Source organism: Echinococcus granulosus (genome assembly GCF_000524195.1).
Source record: "Echinococcus granulosus chromosome Unknown EG_S00011, whole genome shotgun sequence".
NCBI lineage: Eukaryota > Metazoa > Platyhelminthes > Cestoda > Cyclophyllidea > Taeniidae > Echinococcus > Echinococcus granulosus.
In genome coordinates this window covers 1,323,848-1,347,869 of record NW_020170391.1, presented here as the reverse complement: position 1 = coordinate 1,347,869, position 24,022 = coordinate 1,323,848, and the positions used below count along the sequence as shown (strand labels likewise).

The 24,022-nt window shown below is 40.9% G+C and overlaps 1 protein-coding gene across 1 annotated transcript; it reads left to right on the top strand. All coding sequences in view use genetic code 11, as the record gives it.

The window, feature by feature from the left end:
• Positions 1 to 23: 23 nt before the first annotated feature.
• EGR_02513 (cGMP-dependent protein kinase 2) lies at positions 24 to 23,743 on the top strand (the record flags this gene model as incomplete). The annotated part of the gene is made up of 17 exons (XM_024491762.1): positions 24 to 772; positions 3,599 to 3,765; positions 6,838 to 6,951; positions 7,803 to 7,908; positions 8,214 to 8,277; positions 8,431 to 8,508; positions 9,600 to 9,694; positions 10,076 to 10,144; positions 10,904 to 10,981; positions 12,699 to 13,002; positions 14,488 to 14,627; positions 15,832 to 15,921; positions 16,477 to 16,714; positions 18,563 to 18,726; positions 19,876 to 20,064; positions 23,329 to 23,395; positions 23,648 to 23,743. 17 exons carry the CDS (start codon positions 24 to 26, stop codon positions 23,741 to 23,743), a joined length of 2,808 nt encoding a protein of 935 aa, XP_024353913.1.
• Between the last annotated feature and the right edge of the window lie 279 nt (positions 23,744 to 24,022).

The following is a 24,022-nucleotide window of genomic DNA, read 5'->3' as shown; positions in this document are numbered from 1 at the left end:
CTCTTCCCACGGCTCAAATAATAATGGCTTCGCACAACAGCTTCGACAATCAAGCTCTAGCCGTGCTTGACCGGCACCCCCAATCACCCTCATCACCTCCAGTCGACTCCTCACCCAACCTCCTGAATGCGACCTCCTCAGCCCACTTATTTGCTCAGCCCGTTCTTCCCCTCAACCTGCGGCCTTCAGTGGACGACTACAAGACGCCCCCTCCCGTCCCACCCCACCAGAACACTGCGGCCTCCAGCACCACCGCCACCACCACCACTACCCTGGCCACCGTCCTTCAACCCTCGTATTCCGCTATCAATTCCTCAGACTGCATCCTCATCGACGGTCAGCTGCAGTCGGTGGAGGGCGTCCAGAGCCTAGTGGCTCATTTACGGGAGGAGATCGCTCTACGCAACACCCAGATCGCCCGTCTGACAGGCGAGGTCGAAAGTCTGCGTCGCATAGTAGGCGACCGCGATCGAGATGTGGATCAGCTAAAGTCGGTGCTTGACCAAAAGTACATCCCGATGGTGGCTGTAAACGGCACCAATCACAGCAGTAGCAGTAGCAGTAACAATAATGTTGCCAACACCTCGGCGGGCGTGAGCGCGGTCGAGGAGGGCATGGAGTACGGGGAGGGCGGTGTGGCACCCCTTCACATGATGTCCTCATCCCAGCCCACTACCATGCCCCCCGCACGCATTAAGAAGCAGGGCGTGTGCGGGGAGAGCGTTTCGCGCAATGCCAACATCGGATTCATTCATTATGAGAAGGACCATAAGTTAGTGGACTTTATACTAAATCTTTAAACATCCCTTTATTAAAATTAATCCCGAAACCTTGGTACGAAAAATCCTTCCATCCTACGAGGTGTTAAAAGCAATCTGCGCGTAAGATGAGTTACAAACTGGGTTTACAGCTAGCAGTGATTATGCAAAATACTTCCTTTTTTCAGCCATTTAAAGTAACTCATCAATCGGTGTGAATGTGTTAAAAGTCCCAAATGGGAACATCTCATTGCAAAATGTATTTTCCCCATGAAAGTCTCATTTTTTCCATTGCTTGACTGACGTCGCACGATACAATATTTTACTTAGTTCTGTTTGGTGTATAAATCAAATGTGCTTAAGGGGAGTGTCAATTTTAATTTTGGCACACGTTTAAAAAGTGTTGCAACGAGTCTCTTGTCGTTACCTCGACTTGTCTCCAGGATGCACAAGGGAATAGCCACATCACACTGATCCCTGTGTGCAAATAAATTACCCTCAGTTCGGCGTTTGAGCCGTGATGTGATGGATCAGTCCAGCGTTTCCGTCGACCACTTTGTTTCATGATATCCACTCTCTATTAGTAGGAAAATTTATGACTGCTATCTGGTCTAATTGACTTGTAAAACATCTTCATGTCTACTTCCCCGACACTTTATTGCCTTTGAGTTAATAGTAATAAAATTTAGCCGAGCCCACTTTCTTTTCCGTATTTTACATAGGAAATCGTTCAGTTGACTTTTAATTTTGTGGTATGTAGTCACCTGTGGAAATTGTCCGCTTTGTAAAGCGTTTTGGTGGAGCACCTGCCATATGTACACCTTTACTGAAATCTTTCGTGAATAGCGACCCAACAGACCTCCACGTTTTGTTTTGCTCCATTGCGTTGAGTATGTTGGTGTAGCCTTTTATAGCGCATCTGAGTGTGGGTAGCTCGGGTGCAAACGTCATCAAATGTGTATGCGTGTGTGTGTGCGTATGTTTATATTGGCCATTCTCAAAAATCTACCCCGCCATGTGTTCACCTTCAGCAGATCTTGAGGGTTCTAGGATTCACTGCGGCAAAAGGTATCTAAACCTGTAATATTTTTTTTAACAATGAGTCTCTCTGATCATTTGGAATGTGCGATGCGTTGACAGACGTTTAGGTCTGGGTATCCACATTCTTGAAGGGAGATAAACACTATCTAACACAAATCGGGCCGTGTTTAGGCACTTGAGGGGCTGTCTTCCAGGTAACTTTTTACTGACTGTGAGATGAACAGGTATGAGCCCGCGACCCTATACCGTCCGATTCCACTCCTCGTGGAAGGTACACTCGAGACGTGGCCCTTTCCACTTTCCTTTGTGCTTCATTACCTAAAAGTGCGCGACTCGTGGGGACATTTACCTCGTCAACGCCCTGGTAGGCTCACGCAGCACGAAATTCTTCTCTCTCACACACAAAGTACGCGAATGTGCCTTGCCATGGGGCTGGGTTTTTTCAACACTCGCTTCACTTTTAATCACGGCGTGGTGAAACCAAATGACTGCTCACGAGGAGGCTGCTGAGGGGTAACAAATTGGCTCCATGTGGGGCTCTTCCACATATGCCTCACCGACAATTGCATCCCCTGAATATTTAGGAAAGTAGTGCCGATTACGCATTTCATGGTCACAAATTTATTTATCTCATCAGTCATTACCGTTTGTGACTTTAAGATTGCCTAATTTAGTAAAATCGTGGTTTTTTGTCTGGGATAAGGTGATCAAGTGAGTTTGTGCGTTTTACCCTAGTAATGAAAATATAACCCCAGAAAGCTTTGTAAAGTATTTTATTCGTTTAACTCATCACTAGTATGGTCTACAATCCTTTTACTAAGTATTAGCATGCAAATTCCACTTTTATAAAACACTGTCCTTCGAAGCAGAAAAGATGGCTCTAGCCATCTCTGCTTCCATCTCACTTTTATTTCCCAACTGCCTACCTTATTTCGCATGCAATTGCCCATTACCAAGAGACAATTACATGAGAAATGTCATCAGGGGAATTAGGGTGAAGCTTTGTCTCCTGCTTTTGAAGTTCTGTCCATTAAAATAAAACATTCATTATACTAAAGCGCCTAAGCAGACCTCAGAAAGTAAAGCTCCCTCTTCAGTGTTTCACTTAAGGTTTCTCTTTTCGCTTTTAAATTTTCTCCTGTATCACATCAAAGTGTTGTGTAAGTGCATACCTGCAGGCATTTTTTTCTCAGATTACTTACCTAAAAACGTTCATTGCATAAAGGATTAAATAGGATTCCGGAATGCCTCCCACTAATAAGACTAATGGCCTCTAATTCGTGGTAGCAGGACAAATAGCCCTGAGTAGGGGTAAACAGGCATATTGCCGCAATGTGGTAGAAAAGCCTTCATGCAGTAGCCATATGTTTTTATGACATTGAGTGCTTATTGTTAAGACCGCGCAATATTTACCCGACATCATACGGGGATATTCTACCCCAAAACTACCAATTTAAAATAAGTATTTTATTTTTCGTGCCTTGTTAACTGAATTTAAAAGTGTTGTAAAACTTTTTTTCATATTCCCACCTGCAATATATCCATCCTAACTTCCAGTATGAGTTCAGAGGCCCCTGACACAGGATTTCCGAGTTAGTGAGGCGTCATAGTTGAGCTCTACTCATTAGGCATTCCTCTGACCCAATGACCTGCCATTAAAGATTGTTATTGACTTTATAAAGCGGGAGAGTGTCGGACTTGTTGTACAACTACGCAATACACCCCTTCATGGGTAGGGATAGTTATTTATCAGTGCCAACACCAAGCCATTTTATTTTGCATGCGGTGGTCCTTTGTAGCTCACGGTCGTTGATTTACAACGCGATTACCAGCAACGATTTCCTCAACAACCTGGAGCAGAGCCAGATCGAGGAGATTGTCCTCTGCATGTACGAGAAGCGCGTCAACAAGGGCTGCTTCATAATCCGCGAAGGGGAGCCGGGTGATGCGCTCTACGTCACTGCAGGTCCGTTTCTCCCTTCCACCCTTCCTTGCTACTCGCACACCGCCTACCGCAAGTTGGACCGTTTTTAGACTAACCATATTCCAGTAACGCGCATATCGATGAAAAACAATATTTAAAAACATGATGAGTTGCTTTTTTAACTCAAAAAAAAACATTTTTGGAATCACTGTTAATCCATAACGTTGTTATAGGAAATGTCCATTTGAAGTAACCGCACTTAAACGACCTTAACTCACCTTCCTCTTTCGAAAAACCAAAATCTTTCCAGTCAATCTAACGGTTTATCTTTCACAATTACTTGAAATACATCCAAAGGTAACTCGGAATTTTTACCTGTATGTATTGCCTACAGAATTTCAGATTTGAGGCGTCCACCTTTAACGTGCTAAGGTGGATGACCACTAGGTTGTCGTTCGTTAGTGGGGCATTCTTCATTATTCTTATGTTCCTTTTGTATCAAGTGGAAACGGCATATTTTTGATTTCATCTTTTTGCAGCAATGATATCCTAGATAAAACATCCTTTTCAACCCAATGAAAGTCAATTGACTTAGAAAAAGTAAAGCACTCCTATTCGGGTGTGAATGAACCGCTTCCGCTGTACCTTGTTTGCAGCTGCAACGTCATCCTGCCTTTAGCAGATCATTAATCCCATTCATAACCCTCGAGTTACCCCGATTTCCCGTTTGTGTATTATGCTTGTCGACTTTCGAAGGGGCAACGGTGAAAGTTCTCCTTAAAAATTACGATTTGAAGCACCAGCTTTACAGTCTTAGTAACGGTTACTTATGGCACCTCAACGATATGTTGAAGGCTTGCATTACCTTTCCAAATGTTCTTCACGCTACAAGAAGAACAGGCTTTTGTATTGAACACCAAGTTCCAAACCCCTTCGATGTTCCACTTTTGCCTTATCTATGGCGTTGGAAAATTCCAATGAATGGGAACTGGCTAGCCTCCACGTAAATGCCCTTGTCGTATGAAAAGTCTACGCTTCTTCGTGTATCATGGGCATAACAAGAAGTCTAGGCCTGGTTATCATTCCTTTGTGTTTTTCTTAACGAAGAACGCGTTTATGCTGTCCTTCAATGAGCTATTTCTTCCAATGGTGTTGAAGATTTGAAACCTTCTGCAGTACCTTGATTTGTGAATTAGCCCTGAAAATTGTCCTTAAAAAGGCTTCACTGCCAAAAAATCAACACCAGTGGAATGATCGTGAATGTAATTTGTCAAAGTACATTTACTTTGCGATATAGGTCTTTAAAACGGGTAAAGCAGATTTTGAAACAATAGTTCAGGAATTAATACCAATTTTGAGTTCTTGTAGTATATGGATAAGCTGAGTAATTTTAATGTGCCCGTTTCACTATTTTATGCACAGTCGCGTTAGGGCGATCAGTGCTTGGAACACTTTAATAAACAATATCTTTTGTCTGGCTGAAACATTCATAACAAATGTCGCTTTTAGTATATGCAATGGGTGCTCAACTGTGCCCACCACGTCAGTAAACATGGAATGGAAATGCAACGATTTCCAGACTTGTGTGCACCGATGCGTAAGAGGCTGGTGACCGTTTTCCAGCCCGATTGATAACGCCACCATCGCGCTAGCCATTCATTACGGATAATTTTCCATTTTTATCTCTCGGTTCTTCGGGGTAGGTATCCTGAGTGTGCTGTCAAAACGCTTTCGCATCGATCCTCTTGGGAAAATTTCACTGTCCGCTCGGATAACTGCTATCCGGCGCATATTCTGTGGCTGTTTCGATCTCCACTCCCAACTGTCTAGTCCAACCTTGTTTAAATTGATGTCCAAATGGGCTATACTTCCTTCGTTGATGCATGGACAACTTCTTTGTGTGCGAACTCACGACCTTACCATTTCTGCAGAGGCGGTTGTTAGTTTAAAAGGGAAACTTTTCTGAATATCTTGTCAGTCCACAATTTTTTGCATTCCTTGAGACCATCAATTAGGCTGTTTTGACAGCCTCATCTCCGAGTCAAGTTGGGTTTGATAAATCACGACAAATCAAGCTTTTGTGGGAAAAATAGGTTCTGCCATTCCGGGGTGTTTTTTTTTCTTAAAAGAAACAGGACTAAATACAAAACTTTTTGGCTAAGGTGGACAAATTTTGGCTCAAACTTTTAAATTGCTATTTTAATATCGTTGCTCTGAACACGGCTTACCTCTTCAAAATGACGAATTTAAGTTCCCTCAAAACTATTAATTCAATCTAAAAGTGAGAATTTTGATATCAATCCGTGAAAGTTTTTTCGAGATAGATGTACTCACCAAGGGCAATGCAATTGTTGCCACTAATAGGCAACACCAAACGGCGTTTCCCACTTGTCGCTTCAAAAACACAAAACTTGTGTTAATTTGTCACGTTTAGTGAATAAAGTCACTGTTGCTCGCCTTCCAAATGCTAGCGGGTGCTTCATTCGGGAATTTGGCAGACACGTATGGTAGGTCCCCCCCAAAACAAGGCGGCCTTGAAGGAGGCAACCGTTCACACCTTTTGCCGCCGCATTTTGCTTAAAAATGAGATGTAAATTCGCACCTTGGTCTGAAGCACCCAGTAAAACGGCTCTATTTTCAGTCGTCTATTATAATTCTCAAGTATTTCACCTTCATGTAGATGGAGTTGTCTCCCTTAAGATATGCTGGGTTATTATTAAAACTTATTCTCCGCCTATTCTGTATCTGAGGTGATGGCACTTGTCAGGTGGAATTTGTATCGCCTGAGTAGACTTGAATGACCGCTTAAACCGCGTAGTTCCGATGCCAAGAACTACTGCAGGGGAGTACGTGGGAAAGTGTAATCTTAACTTCCTTCACATTATAGTACTCCCTCAAATCGTAATTTAAATATTTGATTAAAAAATTGGTGTAAATTGCCTCAAGACTTGGTCTTTCTTCTCTCCTGTCTATGCTAATTTCTGGGCCAATTTATACAAAACTTATCGTGCTATTTTAAGCTATTCGTTATCTTTTGGAGAGGATTAAAGCGATTCACTGATGCCTTTTGTTTCCCAAACGGCGTTTGCTAGAGAATTATTTTTTATGTTGCAGAAGGCCTACTAGAAGTGCTGAAAGGCAATCAGGTTATTGGACAAATGGAGGTGGGTCGCGCCTTCGGTGAAATGGCCCTCCTCTATAACTGTAACCGAACCGCCTCGGTCAAAGGTAGACCTCAGTATTCACAGTTAACCTGTTAGCGTGAATGCAGTTAGGATTATGGTTCTTGCGGGTTGTCATTAGTTCACTCCAGCATTTTGTACGTAATTTCATGAAGCCACTACCATATTTTGATTTGTTAAAAATGTTTTCACGGTTGAGCAAAAATTCCCTTAGCTAAATGTACAAGGAAGCATACGAGAAGTTTAGGTAACGAGACCTCTTGAAGATTGACAACGCCATTGTGGTTCTAGCGACTGCACCTCACCTGAACAAATGATCTGTATAATAAAACTTAGACACAATGTTTTACTCTTCGGTGGATCGTGAGAGCGAGCCATCATTCGGCTCTGAAGTCGTTTTGAATCACTTTAACAAATCATTGTGCTGTAGTTATTGTACTGTCATTTTAATGGCTTGTATTCGAGTTTAAAAGCAATGCCTTTTGCAGCTAAACATTAATGAAAGACATTATGTGGGTTGAATGTTGGTATTACTTTTATCATGGTGCTTTGAACCGCAATGAGGTTTTACATTTGGCCGTGGCCTCTGATGTGCCAGCATTGTAGTGGCTGCTTTGCCTTAAGCATTTATCAAAGGGCCATTCGCAAGCGCCGACGATACCGCCATTCGGATAGGCATCATTTGCGCTGAATATTTTGAATGCCATTTTGGAAACAGTCTCTGTAATCATTTTCCAGATAGCACATTCATGCAATTACTAAGCTCTTGCTCCTCAAAATGTGACCATTATTATTTTAAGTTACAAAGATGTCGGTATCGGTGGAGGACATATTATCCAAACAATCAATATTTACATCATTTCTCGTTGGTAACTTATGGGTTTCTTAATTTTCTAGCCCTTACGAACGCCAAGTTCTGGACGCTTGACCGAAGAGTCTACCAACAGATAATGATGAATTCCTCTGTTCACAAGCATAAGGAAAACTTCCAATTCCTTTTGAGGTTAGTAAAATTCAAAGTGTTGACGCAGCTTGCTGTAACTGTCCGCCTGGAAGATGGAATTTCTTCTTTGGATTGTCTGTGTTTATTGCGAGCAGCATTGTGTCAGCAAGTACTTTTCGAGCTGTTTAAGTAGTTATTTCGTTTGATCGCACATGATCGGACATTTTAGCTAAACCGATTAATGAAGCTTGTGATACTTTTTGAGGAGATCGTCATTGTACTTAGATTTAGGAATGCCATTTATCAATCGCGTAAGCTTTATACTCTCTAAGAATTTGTCCCTTCCTGTTTCCCACTTTATTTAGTGTATCAGACTTTAAGAACCTATCACAAAGAAAGCTCCATAAGTTGGCAGACGTTCTGGAACTGGTAAGTACGATTGCATTCATTTTTACAATGTTATTTTTTTTTCACAGATAGTACGACGCTTTAGTACTATCGAAATATGATGTCACCCTCATCAAATACATGTTGTATATTTTATATTTCCAAGGTGTTTAAAGTGGCCACGTGCTGTTTTAGATTTACTACCCGGGTAACGAGTACATCATTCGTCAGGGCGAGGTTGGTGAGACCTTCTTCATCATTCACTCCGGTCAGGTACGCGCTCCCAACCATTTTTTATCCCCTTTATACGCCTTCCTCAGTTCCTTTTGAGGCGTTTCATTCTCACCCAAATGCTCCCTTTGTTCCAACCATAATTAAAAAAGCCACCCTAATACATGTGCTATTAGCATTTTTGAAACGCCTTTATCCCAAAAAAGTAATTAACTTTCGCCTTGTAAGACCGTTATTTGTTATACAAAGACTGGGACAACACTTTTTAGTAAAAAATGCATGAACAGCGCACTTTTGCTTGACAAACTGTAACACCTGTAGCATTTGCCTGTGCTGATCCGTCAGATGACACCCATCCACCGTGGGGTGTTAAAGTTCTGCAAAAACGTCGTTTTATTTTTGGATTACTATCCTGCGTCTAATTCGGTTTTTGTAACTCATGGTAGAAAAGTTGCTAGCTTCAGAAAAATTGACGCTGAATAAATTGTTTCCTCAAGGATCATTGATCACGTTAAATGAAAGGTACTTCCTGGTTCTCACCCTATCCATCAATCAACTGCAGCGTTTTTCGTAGTTCCTCACTAAACAATAAGCGTGTATAGCATCAGTGAATTTGCGCGAACCTTGTGCTTGAGAAAAGGTTGGAATTCGCATTCAAGCTTAAATATCGTCTGGATTGTGTATGCCTTTCTACCATCAACGGTGCTTTACACTGTCAAAGTTTATAAATACGCCACATCTCCGACATTTACACATGCATTTGTGCAGTTTTGCATCTGAACCTAAGTCTTACCAACAAAAATTGCCGTGCTTTGTGGAATAAAGATAGCTTCTTGATTTTGCTTCTAAGTCAACTCAGAGCATCGAGATATTCAAAACTTGGACACTTGGTGATAACCATCCTTGAAAACTATTTACTGGAAATCCCTTACCTTATTGCAATCTCTCTCTTAGCTTGTGTTACGGACGTTGATTTTATTCGTTTTTCATTCATTTCACGTAACTCCTTATAAGTGGCGTTTCCATCCAGCTTTTGACCCGAACTTGAGGCATTCAGCCACACCGATTGTATTTTTTAGGCAACTATAACTATAAACTATCTCCCTCTCTGCCCCATTTCTGGTGCCTTTCAGGTAAAAATCACTCAGTCGAAAGTACCAGGCGAACCGCCACAAGATATTCGTTTTCTTGGGGCCGGCGACTGGTTTGGTGAACGCGCGCTCTACACGTGAGTTGTCACCCTCCACCACCTCTTTTAAACGCCTTCTCCAAATACACTGGCGTCTGTTCTCTCAATTCCTAATTCCTGTTTGATCAAGTAAATGTTTAGTATTATCCCTGTTTCAACTTTCATTGTTTATTTTGCTATTTTTAACATTAATTCTATTTACAACTGTTGCGTGTTCCCTTATTTTTAGTACCACTACAAGAGTTTACTAGCCCAAAATTCATAAAGACGAACTCTTAAGTGTGCATTCGGTGGTGCGGAGAATGGCCTTTGAAACGCCCCATATTTTCTGTCATATTCACTGGATTGTAAGAACTAAAAGGCAGAAGATGCTGCAACTTTTATAGGAGAAGTCATCGAATTAAAATTTTCTCATTGTAGACGAGATAAACGGAGTGCAAATGTTGTCGCCATGCCTCCTGGTGTCCACGTTCTCTGTCTCGATCGGAGGTGGGTCCTTTTCTTCGAAATAATGCACCCTCTACATTATTCTCCTCTACAGTAGAGTAAATTAACGGTCCGTTTCTTTTAAACACCACTTGTTCTCTTTCAGTGTTATCAGTTCGACTAAGCGGATTTGCATGATTTAATGTTTGAACGCCCTCTTACTTACCTGGACCATTTTTTATCCCCAGGTCTGATAGAATGCATTTGATTTTCAAATGTTAAACTAGAAAAATGTTTACTCTCATTGATTAGAATCTTGATAACTATTATTGATGGTGCTAACAGACGCAATTTTCTAGAAATCGGCCTCAGGAGTCGATCACTTGAGTTCTTTAGTTCGTTAGATAAGATCCGGCTTCATCCTACCTCTTACGCCTTAAGAGCATTATCCTTTTTAACCCACCCTGATAATAACTGCGCCTAGTCTCTAATCCTACAAGCCACGCACGACGTATACAGCACTCGTTGGGTCGTTCACTATACGTGCAAAAAAGGCCAAGGTAAACAAGTTATTGTTTGACAAGGAGTGCGCCACCCGTACAAATGTCAGGCTTTTTGATACTCCCCGAGGTAGTCAGCCTTCATCTTAATGGCAGCTGGCCAGTAGCACTTTTCAAAGCCCCTCCTTCTAGCGACTCGTATGTAGTTACTATGACTAAATAATAGATAACTTCATTTGCTTTGTGAAAATTGTCCTTAGCCAGCTTAACTACTGGGCTTCCTACCTACATTAACTATTCGCATTAATACTTAATTTTTTAGCAATTTCATTCATCTTATTGGGGACTTGAATGAAATCAAATCTCGCGAATACGGCGATTCCAATCAAAGTCTTCTTAGGTGAGTTGTTCATTTATTTTCTGCCTTTTATAGAACCTTTCAAGGTCCTTCAGCTGATTTTTACGTACTCCTAGGCTTACCCCTTTTTTTAAACTTATAAGTACCCTAACTTCTCATTTTCCCTCGCATAAGCATCACTTAAGTGTGTATTACATTGGCTCATACTACGCATTTGAAGATGTCAATCTGCGCTCACTTACGTTGTCTTTATCTTTCCACAGTAGGATGCTTTAATCCTTGGTAAAATGAAAGCTATTGAATTGGTTGTTTGGATGCGTTTGCCTAAATTTTACGTTTCATTTGTGTGATATTGTACTTTAGCTTGATGAAATATTTGCAATTTCATTTGTGCATGAAGCTATGAGTATCAGTAATCATTTCATCCTAAGGCGTAACCTCCATCAGCATCTCTTATAGTCCTGCCAATAAGTGTCGCTTTCAATTCTTTGGAGAGATTAACGCTGGGTCTGCGGGAACTCTTTTAGGCCTCTGGATTAAGTCCGGTTCAGACGTTTCGTGTGTGCTCAGTCGTTTTTTGAATTGACATTATTTAAAAGTCATGAACGGGAACTTTTTTCATTGCTTCTTATTCGAGTATAGGCTGGTTGGTCTTTACTCTTGTTTTGTGCGACTTGAAACGCCACGCATCTTCGATGTTTCAGTTCCACTGTCAAAAATTTAACGGTTTTACAGGCAAAATTCTAGCCCATTTATTTAACAACCATCAGTTAATATGTCATAGTAGTTTCGTTAAGCGAAGTAATTAATGATATCCAGGAGTAAAGTAGGTTAACCGATATTTAGCAATCCAACTCATTTTCTTGTAATCTACTCCTTCAAAGTAATGGTACGGAGCTTCAGTCAAATATTCGCCTGTGATGCCGCGCTGTAGGCACCACGCAAGTTTATTCTTGCCCCAGACCTACTTTTATGAAGTTAGGTGAAGACACCCTGGAAGTGTTAGATGTTACAGGTGCTAACGAAGAATATTCACCAAACCAATAACTTTCATTTAGCATGCTTACGTTTCGTTGTCTTGGATGTGAAGCTGTGTAATTCTGCGACCGATTGTGTCCATATCTTCAGTCCATTTAATAAACTGCATATATTATCAGGAAAAGTTATTATTTCTAGGCGATCAGAGGCTTTGCCTTGGGAGGCATTACAGTGAGGGTGCCGGGGAGGTGTAACTCGTGACCTCTTCCTCACAACACACTTTAAACGTCAAATGTGGTGTGTACGTGTGTGTGTGGTCTCTCAATTTTCTTTACTCCCTGTCTTCATTTATTTCGTTTTTGGCTACGTTAAAATTGCTACTCTTGACTGCCATTCTTTTTTCATCGAGTCCAAAGCCATTGGGACGATTACGCCTAATGGAATTTCGCCGACAGTAGCGAACAATAAAAGTACAAAACCATCGTTTCGTAGGATTCCCTCCTTCTACTCAGAATGGCACTGACATATTTCGTATATACACATGGTTTTTGCCAAAATATAGCCACATGATGTTTAATTGTTTAATGAAAGCGTTCAGCTATCATTAAATCATTATGGTAATAGATTGCTGGTTAAAATATAACAGATTGTAGAAATTGTTGCTGTTAAGACCTACCAACTTAATTGAAAGTTGTCGTTTTCGTGAAAACAAGTGTACAATTGCATGATTGGGGAATATACAATCAACATGGTCTAAAAATGTCTGCTTTCCTCTTGCTAGTCAATCGCCGGCCACAGACGTGGAGGACTCCTTCAGTTCGGGGGAAAAGCGTGCGTCAATGACCTCGCAGTTGTCGACGGAGGAGAGTGCAGTAGGAGGAGCAGGGGGGTCGGGGGTCACGAATCTCTCGCCCTTCTTCTCCACCGTGCCCCATGCACCCTCAAAGCGTGGCTCCAGTGCATTGGCGGAGAGAGACACGGGCGTCGGCAACGCCCGCGCCTCCGCTACGCGGGAGAACATCAAGTATGAGGACCTCGTCCCTGTGGCCATTCTCGGTATCGGCGGCTTCGGACGTGTCGAACTGGTGAGTTTATGAGGCACTGCACTCATACATTGGTAGCTGAGCCAGATCTGGGCGATAATCCGTGTGCAGTAAGGTTGCGTCTAGAATGAGCATTTCAGTGTTTTTCGCACTCCCATATTGGCAATTTATCTTATTACTGGAGGAAGATTGACTCCTAATTATTACTGAAAGGGGCAATGGGATTCGCTGTATTTCTATAAAAGTTAGCTACTTCATTTCCTCAGGGGTAGTTATTTTCGTCCCTAAGTAAATAAACGTACTGAACCTAAATTTATTGCTATTAAAATTGTACTCATTTAATGGACATTATAAATAGTCCGGTGATGTGGAGTTGCTGTTTCAACTTATCAATATTTATCTTGGTCACTTTTGTCCCCATGAACAAGCACACTCATCTGCTTTCAAAATGAATAATGATCTTGTAAACTGTAAAAAAAAGTTTAATTGGTAAATGGCCATAATGTTGTTGCTTGCTAAATGATTATAAAGTAACCTATTGTCATAGTCTTTTTAACGGTTTGTTAGTTACAAGAAAATTGATCATGAATCATTCAAAAACATCACCAATTGTAGAATTAACTCTACAACGTTGAAAGTGGTTTGAAGTGCATCTTCCTCAAACACTGGATAGGTGAATCGATCCATGATGAAACAAAGTGGAATTTAAAAGTACACACAAAAGTGCTTTCAATTGTTGGAAAAAATTTTAGCAACATATCTAGAATGGCGATTATTGGAATTGTTCCAATCATGCCGAAAGGGTGGTTGCTGGCAAAAAAACTTTATTATGGAAGCAAAGTGACCCAAGTATGAGTTAAGGGTCCAGTGACCTGAAAGTTGTTTTGACATTAAAATTGAAATGTAGTCATGAAAATGTGTCGAATTGCCTTACTTACGGTAGATGTGATATCGTCCTCCACTTCCTCACCTCGTGGTGTCCTGGTGCACACGAAGTGTAAAGTACTTGCGTTAAGCTATTTCTAGGTCATGTTTTTAGTACCAAAGTACATGGGATATATAATTTTGCCATGATTTTCGCGGCTAAATGCACCCGTTACCCCAAATTTTGTTAGTCTCTACAACTAAACCCCAAAACGTCATCCTTCGTGCATATATCGTAATGAAATATCCTTGAATAAAGGCCTTTGTTGATAGCAAACGCAAGCTTTGTATTATAAAGATGCGTCTTTGATCCATGCGCTTGAGCCCAAAGAATGGAATTGAGAACGAGGATAGAACAGGTTTCTTAAATACCTGCGCCAATTCAATGGATTACTGGAGTTTTAACATAATCCGATTGTTACATAATAGTATCAGATTGGTCATACGTAAAAAAGGAAGAATTTGATCTACAAATAGGCAAAGATGCTCCTTCAGTGGGTAATAAGTCACTAATGCCTTGTGCTAGGCATTCACCACGTATTTGTCCCATCTAAACTCTATCAAATCTAAATAAAATCCCAACTTCTTGTTCTCGTTTTCTAGGTGGTTTTAAGGTACGATCCGACGAAGTCGTTTGCCTTGAAGTGCATGAAAAAGAAGCACATTGTGGATACTCGACAGGAGAAGCACATCTTCTCTGAAAGGAATCTCATGTTTGAAATTAAGTCCTCTTTTGTTTGTCGGTGAGTTTACAGGGGCTTTACAGAACCTTACCCTTAGATCACAAATTTATCCATTATTTGCGAATTTTGTGAAATTCCGCCTTATTTTATACCTTGTAGAAATGGAGACTTATGTAAAGTCATTCTATGTTAATACGCTTTTGTCAGTTACTTTTTCCTAATTTTTTCCAAAAAAGAGGCTAATCTAAATACCTTAAAGGGCTAAAAAAACTCATTTGATACTTCCAAAGGCCTCAACGATTGGCATGATGACGGAGTGGTTTGCGATTTCAACGTCTAGCGTTTTATTCCAAAGTGGATTTTTCTTAAAATTTGGCGTCGTATTTGAGATTTTTACCATCTCCCGTGTAAAATTCGAAGGTTATTAAATTGATAGTTTTATTTTTACAGATATGTCAGATTGATGTGTATGTCTGCTGACTGACACATCGAAACTTCCCATATAAGTGCCATCTTCAACGACTAGTGTATTGGCTCTATGTATTTGATCAGGGATGCTTTACTTTATAATTACTGCCAACCCTTAGCGATTTGGAAGTCATAAAACGCCTTTCCGGTCGTAAGCTACATTTTCGGAAGTTATTAGCATGATAATCTGCCTGTATTTTTAATTATTTTTCAAATTAAAACAATGCAAACAGTGCTTTTGATCACTGACTATGACATGCTGCCCCCTCCCTTTTACTCCGGAATTCTCATTTCTTGAAAGTCGTAGAACTTTAACTATTCACAACAAGTTAGCCTTCAGTTGCCCAACTTGTACTCATTAGCTGTTGTTGTTTATCTATTATTTTATGCCTCTTTATTCCAAAGCGCAGCTGTACGTGGTCGGGCTGTGGAATTTTTGGCATAATCGTCGGAAAAAGTTTTGTCTGCCTTGTGTGTGTGTGTGTGTGTGTGTGTTGCGATGATTGGTATGTGTATGTGCTCTTCGCTCCAGTACCAGCCAAGTGGGACTTTTACTGCAAAACAGAGCTGTCATTTTGTATTCTAATTGCCTTCTAGTCGAGTTTCAGTGGAAAATATCGCATTAAACCTCAGCTATACCTTTGCGTAAAATCGGTCTAACCACTTTAATCATTAGTAGGCACATAATAAAAGCATTTTAACTCATCGAGTTTCATCAGTGTCGCTCACAGAAAGTGTGGCAAAATTATTCTAAAATTGAAAGTGTCAAAAACTGAAACCGTTTCTTTACTTTCAGCTTGTACGCTACTTATCGAGACGCCAAGTATGTCTATATGCTTTTGGAGGCCTGTCTTGGTGGTGAGATATGGACAATACTTCGCAATCGGTGAGCAATCTTTTTTACCCCAACAACATACTGCTGTGCGTTTGTTCTCTCACCAGTTCAGCCAATCAAGCGATCATCCTGTTTCTCGATAATTTCCCCTCAAACAGCACAAAATGCTTGTCATACAAATTGGGCAGCTTTGAGCGGAACCACATTATGAGGTCCGAAAGTCGACAGCATGAAAAGCTTGTCCATTGGACTCCAATGCGATTCCACTGCCCCAACGATAGTGATATCACTTTGTGGGAAAGATCATCCATCTAGAATATTGCAAATTTTTGTACGGCATGTGAGGCAGGAATATTTGGTGCACGAAACTCACAATCGGATCACATTAGCATAAGCACTGTGGATAGCCTCAAAGTGACTCATTTGTTGTGTGGTACTTGTGCAACTCTGCAATTGTTCCATTTTTTGAGGTCCAAAGCGGCCACTACTGCGTCATACTCCCCACAACAAAGTACGCCACCTTAAGCCTGTATCTGCCGCATAAATAAATTTAGGTGCGAGAGGCTGATATGCTATGGCTCTACGCTATTCCTCTGCACCGTAAAGGCCTCTGGAGGGATTTGTGTTTGTCTGTGGATTGAAAATTGAGGCTGTGGCGTTGTCTTTTCGTGATGATGCGGTTGCATGTTACTTGCCTTTTAGTGGAAACTTTGACGATAACATCACTCGGTTTATCGTGGCAAGTGTGCTGGAAGCCTTCACATACCTCCACACTAATCACATCATCTACCGCGATCTGAAACCGGAAAACCTCCTTCTTGACGGACGAGGTTACATAAAACTGGTAAGCTCTCCGCACCTTCCCATTGGTTCTCCTTAAGAGTGGGCAAAAACAGCCTTGATAGCCTTATTTGCAGACTTCAAGACACTATTTCCGAAAATGATTAATTTTTGGTTGTTTTGGAATTATGCGTGACTCCCACGAGTGAAATTATTTTCATTGCATATACCTTTAACACAAATTAGTTTTTTCTACTCTGTTTTCCAAATCTATTTAGACTTTGAAAATACGTAAATAAAAAACGATTCCATGGTCATATGATTTGGCGATAATAAACAAGGTGATATGCTATTATTAAAAAGGTGAACAACGTGTCAAACCTAATTCTACTTCATGCCCTTACCTGTTCTTTAATATGGTTTGGATCTCTGCTGAATTTCCTCTTGCTTACCATCCTCGCCCCATAGCTAGCAGTCACTCCTGAGTCCCCTTAGCTCAGTGACTTTCTCATGTCGAGTCGACTTTACTTTTGTGCGCCCTTTTTCGGCTTTGGGCAATGCCAACTCTCACGAGTCAGCGACCTAATCAAGTGTGCGCACAAAGTGTTCATTTGTTCTCCCCTCTTTTGGGAACAAATGTTGTATTCTAGTGTTTGGGCATTGCTATTTGAGCAGGTTGCCAAGTTTTTGCGCGTCTGCATAATGCTACACAGCCTGTAGGTGTTTTGTAAACATAGTAAAACCTATACTAATTTTCATTTATATTTTGCTGCGTAATTGCATTTTCAAGTAAACCTTCAAAAGACTTAATTTCATCGGAGATGTTTAAGGAGGTGCAACATTTATTAGTCCAACTTTATGGGATTCAGTTATGAAGAAAAACTACAAGGCAAGACGATTCCACTTGCACTTTTCCTACACTTTCAAAAAAGTTGTTTTGCTTCAAAGTCCAAGCATCGGATAACTTAATATTTCAGCAATATAAAATGCGCCTTTACTTTGTTGTATTTTTTAAAGAATGTCAGTTGGAATGATTCAGTTACCCCACTTGCCAATTGATGACTAAACCACCTTTTATGCCTCATCATGAAAGGTTATTGAAACGGAGTGGTAGCCCCCTCAACCAACTTCGGGGTGTCTGGTAGAAAGCAGCTAGTTATAGACTTTTCAAGTTAATAAAACTTTGTCAAGTACTGGTTTGCTGCGGCATTGAAACTGAGGCCGGGTGTGGGTGGACGTGCCCCTGCTTGTTTTTGGCGTGACCATGTGCGTGCAGCTCGCGTTTCCGCAACGGTTCACGGCGGTCTACCCTCCTTTATCAGTGGTTCTTCTACCAGATCTGACCAATCCTCGTATAGGAGATCTATAAGTATTTCTGCATCATGGTGACACAAATCCTCTATTTACAATCCATGCACTATTACTTACGATTAAACAAATTTCAACGCATATTACTTTCAATTTTTCTGCTATGCAATATTCTTTTATGCAAGACAGTCAGTCCTGCGAGAATAATTTATGGTGCAACCCACTGGTCTTCAGTGGCTATCAGCGTTCCCTGTCAATGCGCTCCACGTTCCAAAACCTTTTTTAAAAATAGATTAACGAGAAAGTAAATAAGTGTTTAACGTTCTCTTGCGGTTTAAAAGCTCAAAACTTTTTTTGAAAATTAAGGGTACCACAATCATGAAACTTCCGATAAGTTTGTTTGATAAGTGTCAATTTCAAAGTGCTGAATATCGGACGCGGAAATTTAAAGTTAACTTGTGTTCATTAACTGTTAGTAAATGTAACAAAATTTGTAACAAAGTTTGTAGTGTTGAGTTTAACAGGACTCATTTTCTTGTATGAATTCTATCAAGCTCAATAACAGCTAACTGATGTTGGTTGTAATATTGTTGATTTCCTCTAGTGCGATTTCGGTTTTGCCAAGAAAATAAGTCCGGGAAAAAAGACGTGGACCTTCTGTGGAACTCCTGAGTACGTCGCTCCCGAAATCATTCTCAACAAGGGCCACGATCACTCCGCCGACTACTGGTCTCTGGGCATCCTTATGTTCGAACTTCTCACAGGAAGGTGAAGCGTTCTCTCCTCAGTTATCTAGTTGATTGCAAGCAAACGCTTTTAGGATTAAAAGCTTTTATGAAATTATAGGGGTTGTACTATAATCCTCTTTGATAAGATAATCAAATAGTACACGAAATAAATGTTGCCTCTCTGTAATGGCTGATCGATGGAGACGCAAAATACATTCCTCCGTACAATTTGTTCAAGGGATTTGGTAGCTGTGTTTTTCCAACTGTGGGAATATCAAATTTGCGTCCAGCGTTAGTAGATCCATTTCCGCAGAAGTGTTTGATTAATTGATCCCCCAACTTTTTGAAATATCAACCGCTAATGCATTCCTATCAATTGCCTCCACGAAGAGCCATCCGATATTTTGTCTTGGACGTTTGTTTTAATAATCATGGTATGGTACCAACTAGAGTTGAGGCGTGGCGCCCCAATCATTTATTGTCTTCTCTACCTTCAAGTGCCACATTCATGCCAATCACTTTACTGAACGATTAACTATCGGGTCTCACTTGACCGTGTAAAAGGTGTCCCCAGTTCCTTTTCGAAATTACATTTCAGATGAAGTTTTTCCTAACCTCAGTTGATGTTTCCACCCCCTGTTTCTAATCAAGGAGTGAACCAGAAATTTGATGTTGGATTTCGCATTTGAATGTCAAAAGTGTGGTGTAGGCCAATCCATTCTATTCATAATATTCGCTCATTCTCAGTCGAGTTTGTAGTTGATTAGGATAGTGTCCCGATCTAACGATGCTCTAAGTTGAAATACTCTAAGCCATTAAAACCAACCTTCTAGATTTGATAAAACTATTGTCGCTTTATTTGCCGTCATGCGCTTTCAAGTAAATCTCTTGCATTTTATTAGTTTCTATTGCCAATTATGTTCTAGGTTAAACCTTTAGCTTATTCAACCACAAAATATTCAGCATATTTTTCTTGTTCGTCAGACCAAAAGGAGGTATCTTAATGTAGCACCAGTGTTATTCATGAAAACGTTATCGGCCATAGGAATCTTAAAGTAGCTTTGCTATCAACGCACAACCCCATGTCTCCCCATTTGCTCATATTCTGAGGCATAAATTTTCTTTTGTACGGGTTCTTATAGCGTTAAATAATTTCCGACGTTCTTTTTTTTTGCGATTCGTCCTGCAGTCCGCCCTTCACGGGGATGGATCCCATGAAGATATATAACATCATCCTCCGCGGCATCGACGCTATCATGTTTCCGCCATTCCAAATCAACCGGACGGCGACGGCACTCATTCATCGACTCTGTGCGCAGAACCCAGTGGAACGCCTTGGCTATGGCCGTGGAGGCATTGTGGACATCAAACAACACAAGTGAGTCCGTCAGCCCTCTCTTACATTCACCTGGACATTACTGCGATTTGTCCTTGTGCCTTCCTGATGGCAACTACTCAGTCATTAATTATAATGATTTTATGTCTCTGCTCTTATTTTCCTTTTTAGTTTTTGATAAGTTGTGTCAATGTTGGATACTTTAGTTTGTTATACTAAGTAAATTTCCATCGTACATGGTACAATCTTATTAACTTCAGTCACATACGCTTTTACTTTGAATTTCTAATATTAGTACACCCCCACTTCCCTTCAAATGATTTTGCTCACCTACGCATTTTGACATCTAAACTGCCGATTGTTTCACAACTTTCCTAATAAAACTAGTCATGTGATAAAAATTGTGTCTATAGAATGTCGAGCAGACAGTCCATTTGCTCTAATCAGTGGATAGGCGTCCTGTTAAATTGTGCTTTGAGGTGGTAACTCGTCTTCATATTTTCCTGTTGTTGCATAGGCGGGATTCTATCAATTTTTTTCCGGCAGATCTGGATTGGCATTTTGTAACGCAGTACACCGATCGTATTTTTATCTATATCAATTCAATTCACACTTTTTTTAGATTTTCATGGTTATTTTACTGTTTTTTAAATTCACAAAGATTCCAAACGATTTTAACGTGGAACACGAAATTGCCTGTCTCTTTTTTGGTGCTCGATGTGATTAGGTTTTAGATATAGATACATCAATCTTATCCGGAGGCGTGACATTGCTCGAGGCAAAACAGATAGCAGCCACTGACGGAATGTTGGAGTTTCTAGAGAGCAAACAAACGAGGAGATTCTTTGGATTGCGCCATGACGCCTTTATGCGTCGGTTCCACTGTCTGCGAAACCACGCATTCCTTCCCTGGATAGTGCTTTATTTCAATAGCAGGGTGTATGTCTGCATATATGGCATTAGCCTTAAAAGGCTAACCTTTGTCGAAAATTGAGACAAGGTGTGCCTCCGTCAGCATGTTTTGAAGTGTCTGCCGAGGCCAATTTAGTTGCAAGTGCTGTGCTTGTCGCTCAGTTTGACTCATCAGTCTGGTAGCTTATGTACGCACTAAGAGCTTAGAGTTGTCGCTTTTTACTCACCCTCACTTTTAAAATAACTATTGCGATGATATTTCTTTGACATAAAAAATATACATATTAGCTTGCACCAGTAACGCCCAAGTCATTTAATAAATATTTCAGATTAAAGTGTGTTTGTTATAGCACCTTTTTTGAATTACTTTTTGAGGAATTAGGCTTTGACGTGATCTGTCGTACTCCAAAGTACAACGTACAGCGCTGCGGTGGGTGCACGTAGAGAGACGCACACTAATGCGCATACGTCGCCAATCTGAATTATTTATTCCAATATCCAGCAGTCTACTCTCAGTTCACTGGCTTGGGAACTGCCGGCCTGGTTGGCCGTCTCACCATTATTAGCACTTCCAACCGAAATTGAGTGGTGCCTCCTTCACCAACCATGACTCTCTGTGCAGTCAAACCTCCTATGCTGCTCCTTAGGGCACCGCAACATAGCCTTGAGGCGTACAGGAGTTTTTTTGCATATTTACATCACACAAACTGCACTGATCCGTTCTGAAGTGATTTTTGGTTCTTAAATCAGATTCCTCCTTGTAGTTCTTCTGACAAATAAATGCAAATATAATTGAGTCCATTAATTGTGAATGTGAAGCGGTTTCCTGTGTATTTTGATTGATTATGCGAAAGTCAGGCATTCAGGTACTTATTGAACCAGATACTGCCTTTTTACATTGATGCATCGGTTGTCTTACAACTACACTACTCTAACGCGTAGATTAAAACCGGTTTCTGCTTTAAAGCTTGAAATGCACAATGTTTTCGTTAGCATTGGCGTACATTTGCTCTAATTATTTATTGCAAGTTCCCAAACTAATTCAATAAATTTCATCAGCAGAGCTAGAAGACGTTTGAATTGACTGTCACACTCCGTTTAGTAATAGGACGTTTAGTTAAAAACACATTTATCGTTAGTTGTGATTCTTTGGAAATTGATCCAAGGTTCGTGGCTCAACAGATTTATGTGCCATCCCTATTCATCATTCACTAGTCTCATGTAATGTATACCCTCGTTAATTTCGACTGTTATGATTGAACCACTTAGAACAACTCCCAGTAGACCCGTAATTACCTCTTCCCATCGTACATGTTTTCGTAAAGTTGACGGTTTCCTAGGCGATACCTTTCTCTCCCCCATGACTCGAACGGATTCCCAAAGGTAGCTCAACACAACATGTGTAACGTTTTACAGTGCAGTGGAATCGCAACACGCGCAAGCAAACAAATGTGCAGATTTCATGTTTGTTGCTCATCCAAAATTGATACTGTGAAGCTCCATATAACTTAGTCATTCACTCCACTCCCTTTTCCGGAGGCGATGCAAATGGCTAATGGTAATTGAGTGTGTCAAATGTACTAAATTTTCCAATCAAAGCACATGATGCTGCTTTTGTTAAGGCAGGGGCTTACGCTCAAAATTGGCAAAGCTGCTGACAAAATACAACAATAGTTATACGCTGATTAGACGTTTTAAAGTTGAAGATATCTTCAACTCTTCTAGCTAAACTAAAATTGGCGTCCCAAGTTAACTCGAAAAGTTCTTCCAACAGCGTTGGCCACAAAGCCCAAGTACCTCAGTATCGGAAAGCCATAAACTAGAATACGAGGATATGAGATCTGACTTTTATGGAAAAATGGCACCCTTTGGCTTGCTCAGTCGAGCTAAAGAAGGAATGGCGGAATTGGTAAGGAAATATTGCATCCCGAGCCGAATGCCAATTGTTTGTATGTAAGATTTGCAAAGAATAAAGTCGGATGGGCAAATCTGCCTTGCTTGTAATGTAAACCTTCCTCATAAAGCAATAATAGTGAATAATAAATGGTGCCATATGAACTAGTTGCGTGATTGCTATTCGAGCCTATCTGCTGGGTGATCACTGGCTTCGGCCCCTTGCACCCAACTGTTGAACTGCAATTTGGCTAGATACTGCATTGGTCCGTTTTGGCTCCATTCCGGGCCTGGTCGATTTAAACAGGGCTTGTGAATTTGTACCAAACGGAACAACATTACAGAAGTCCCTCCAATTCCCACGTACTTTATGAATTGTTGAGGAGATGCTTACCAATAAGTAACAAACCTGGGAGGTTTCCTTCAGGATTCCCAAAATGTGAACACATGAGCTTTCGCATCGACGCCTCGCTGATCGTTGAATCCTTTCTTGTGTTTCAGATACTTTCAGGGATTCGACTGGATTGGGCTGTGCAGAGGCACACTTCAAGCGCCAATCCTGCCAAAGGTGAGTTCTCATCACATCGCCAAACTGTCATTAGCGTTTTGGCCATACGACTAATCTTAACATTCTTTCCCGTCTGTAATTTGTTTATTTTCCAGAATTGTTATATTAATGCAAGTAGCTCGTTTCAAGTGCTATTAATAGAAGTAATGACTTCATAGATAACTATATCGTGAATATTATGCACCCAACTTCAACTTAATTGAACGTACTCCAGGTGCAGTAGTGATCTTGCTTGCTTTAATGTTGCTGAAGATCTCGGGGCCCACCGACGTCTCAAATTTCGATCATTATCCTGATATCACAGACGTACCGCCAGATGAGCTCTCGGGCTGGGATGCGGAGTTCTAATCTTGTATACTCCCGCGTCCCATATATACTAATACTTATTTTCTCTACTCATTCTTCACTCCTCTCACGCTTCGCTCCCACTCAACGCCTACGTCTTGCCTTTCGACCCTACCATCCTCCTCTTTCCCTCCTACCCCTCATGTACCTAGAACTACATCCAAAACGCACAAACCTATTTTCTTCTCACAACACCACCGCTCTGGTCCCTCTCCTCCGATCGCATGGTGTACGCCGCACCGCACTACATCATCGAAACGCATCTCCTCTTTTTCACACACA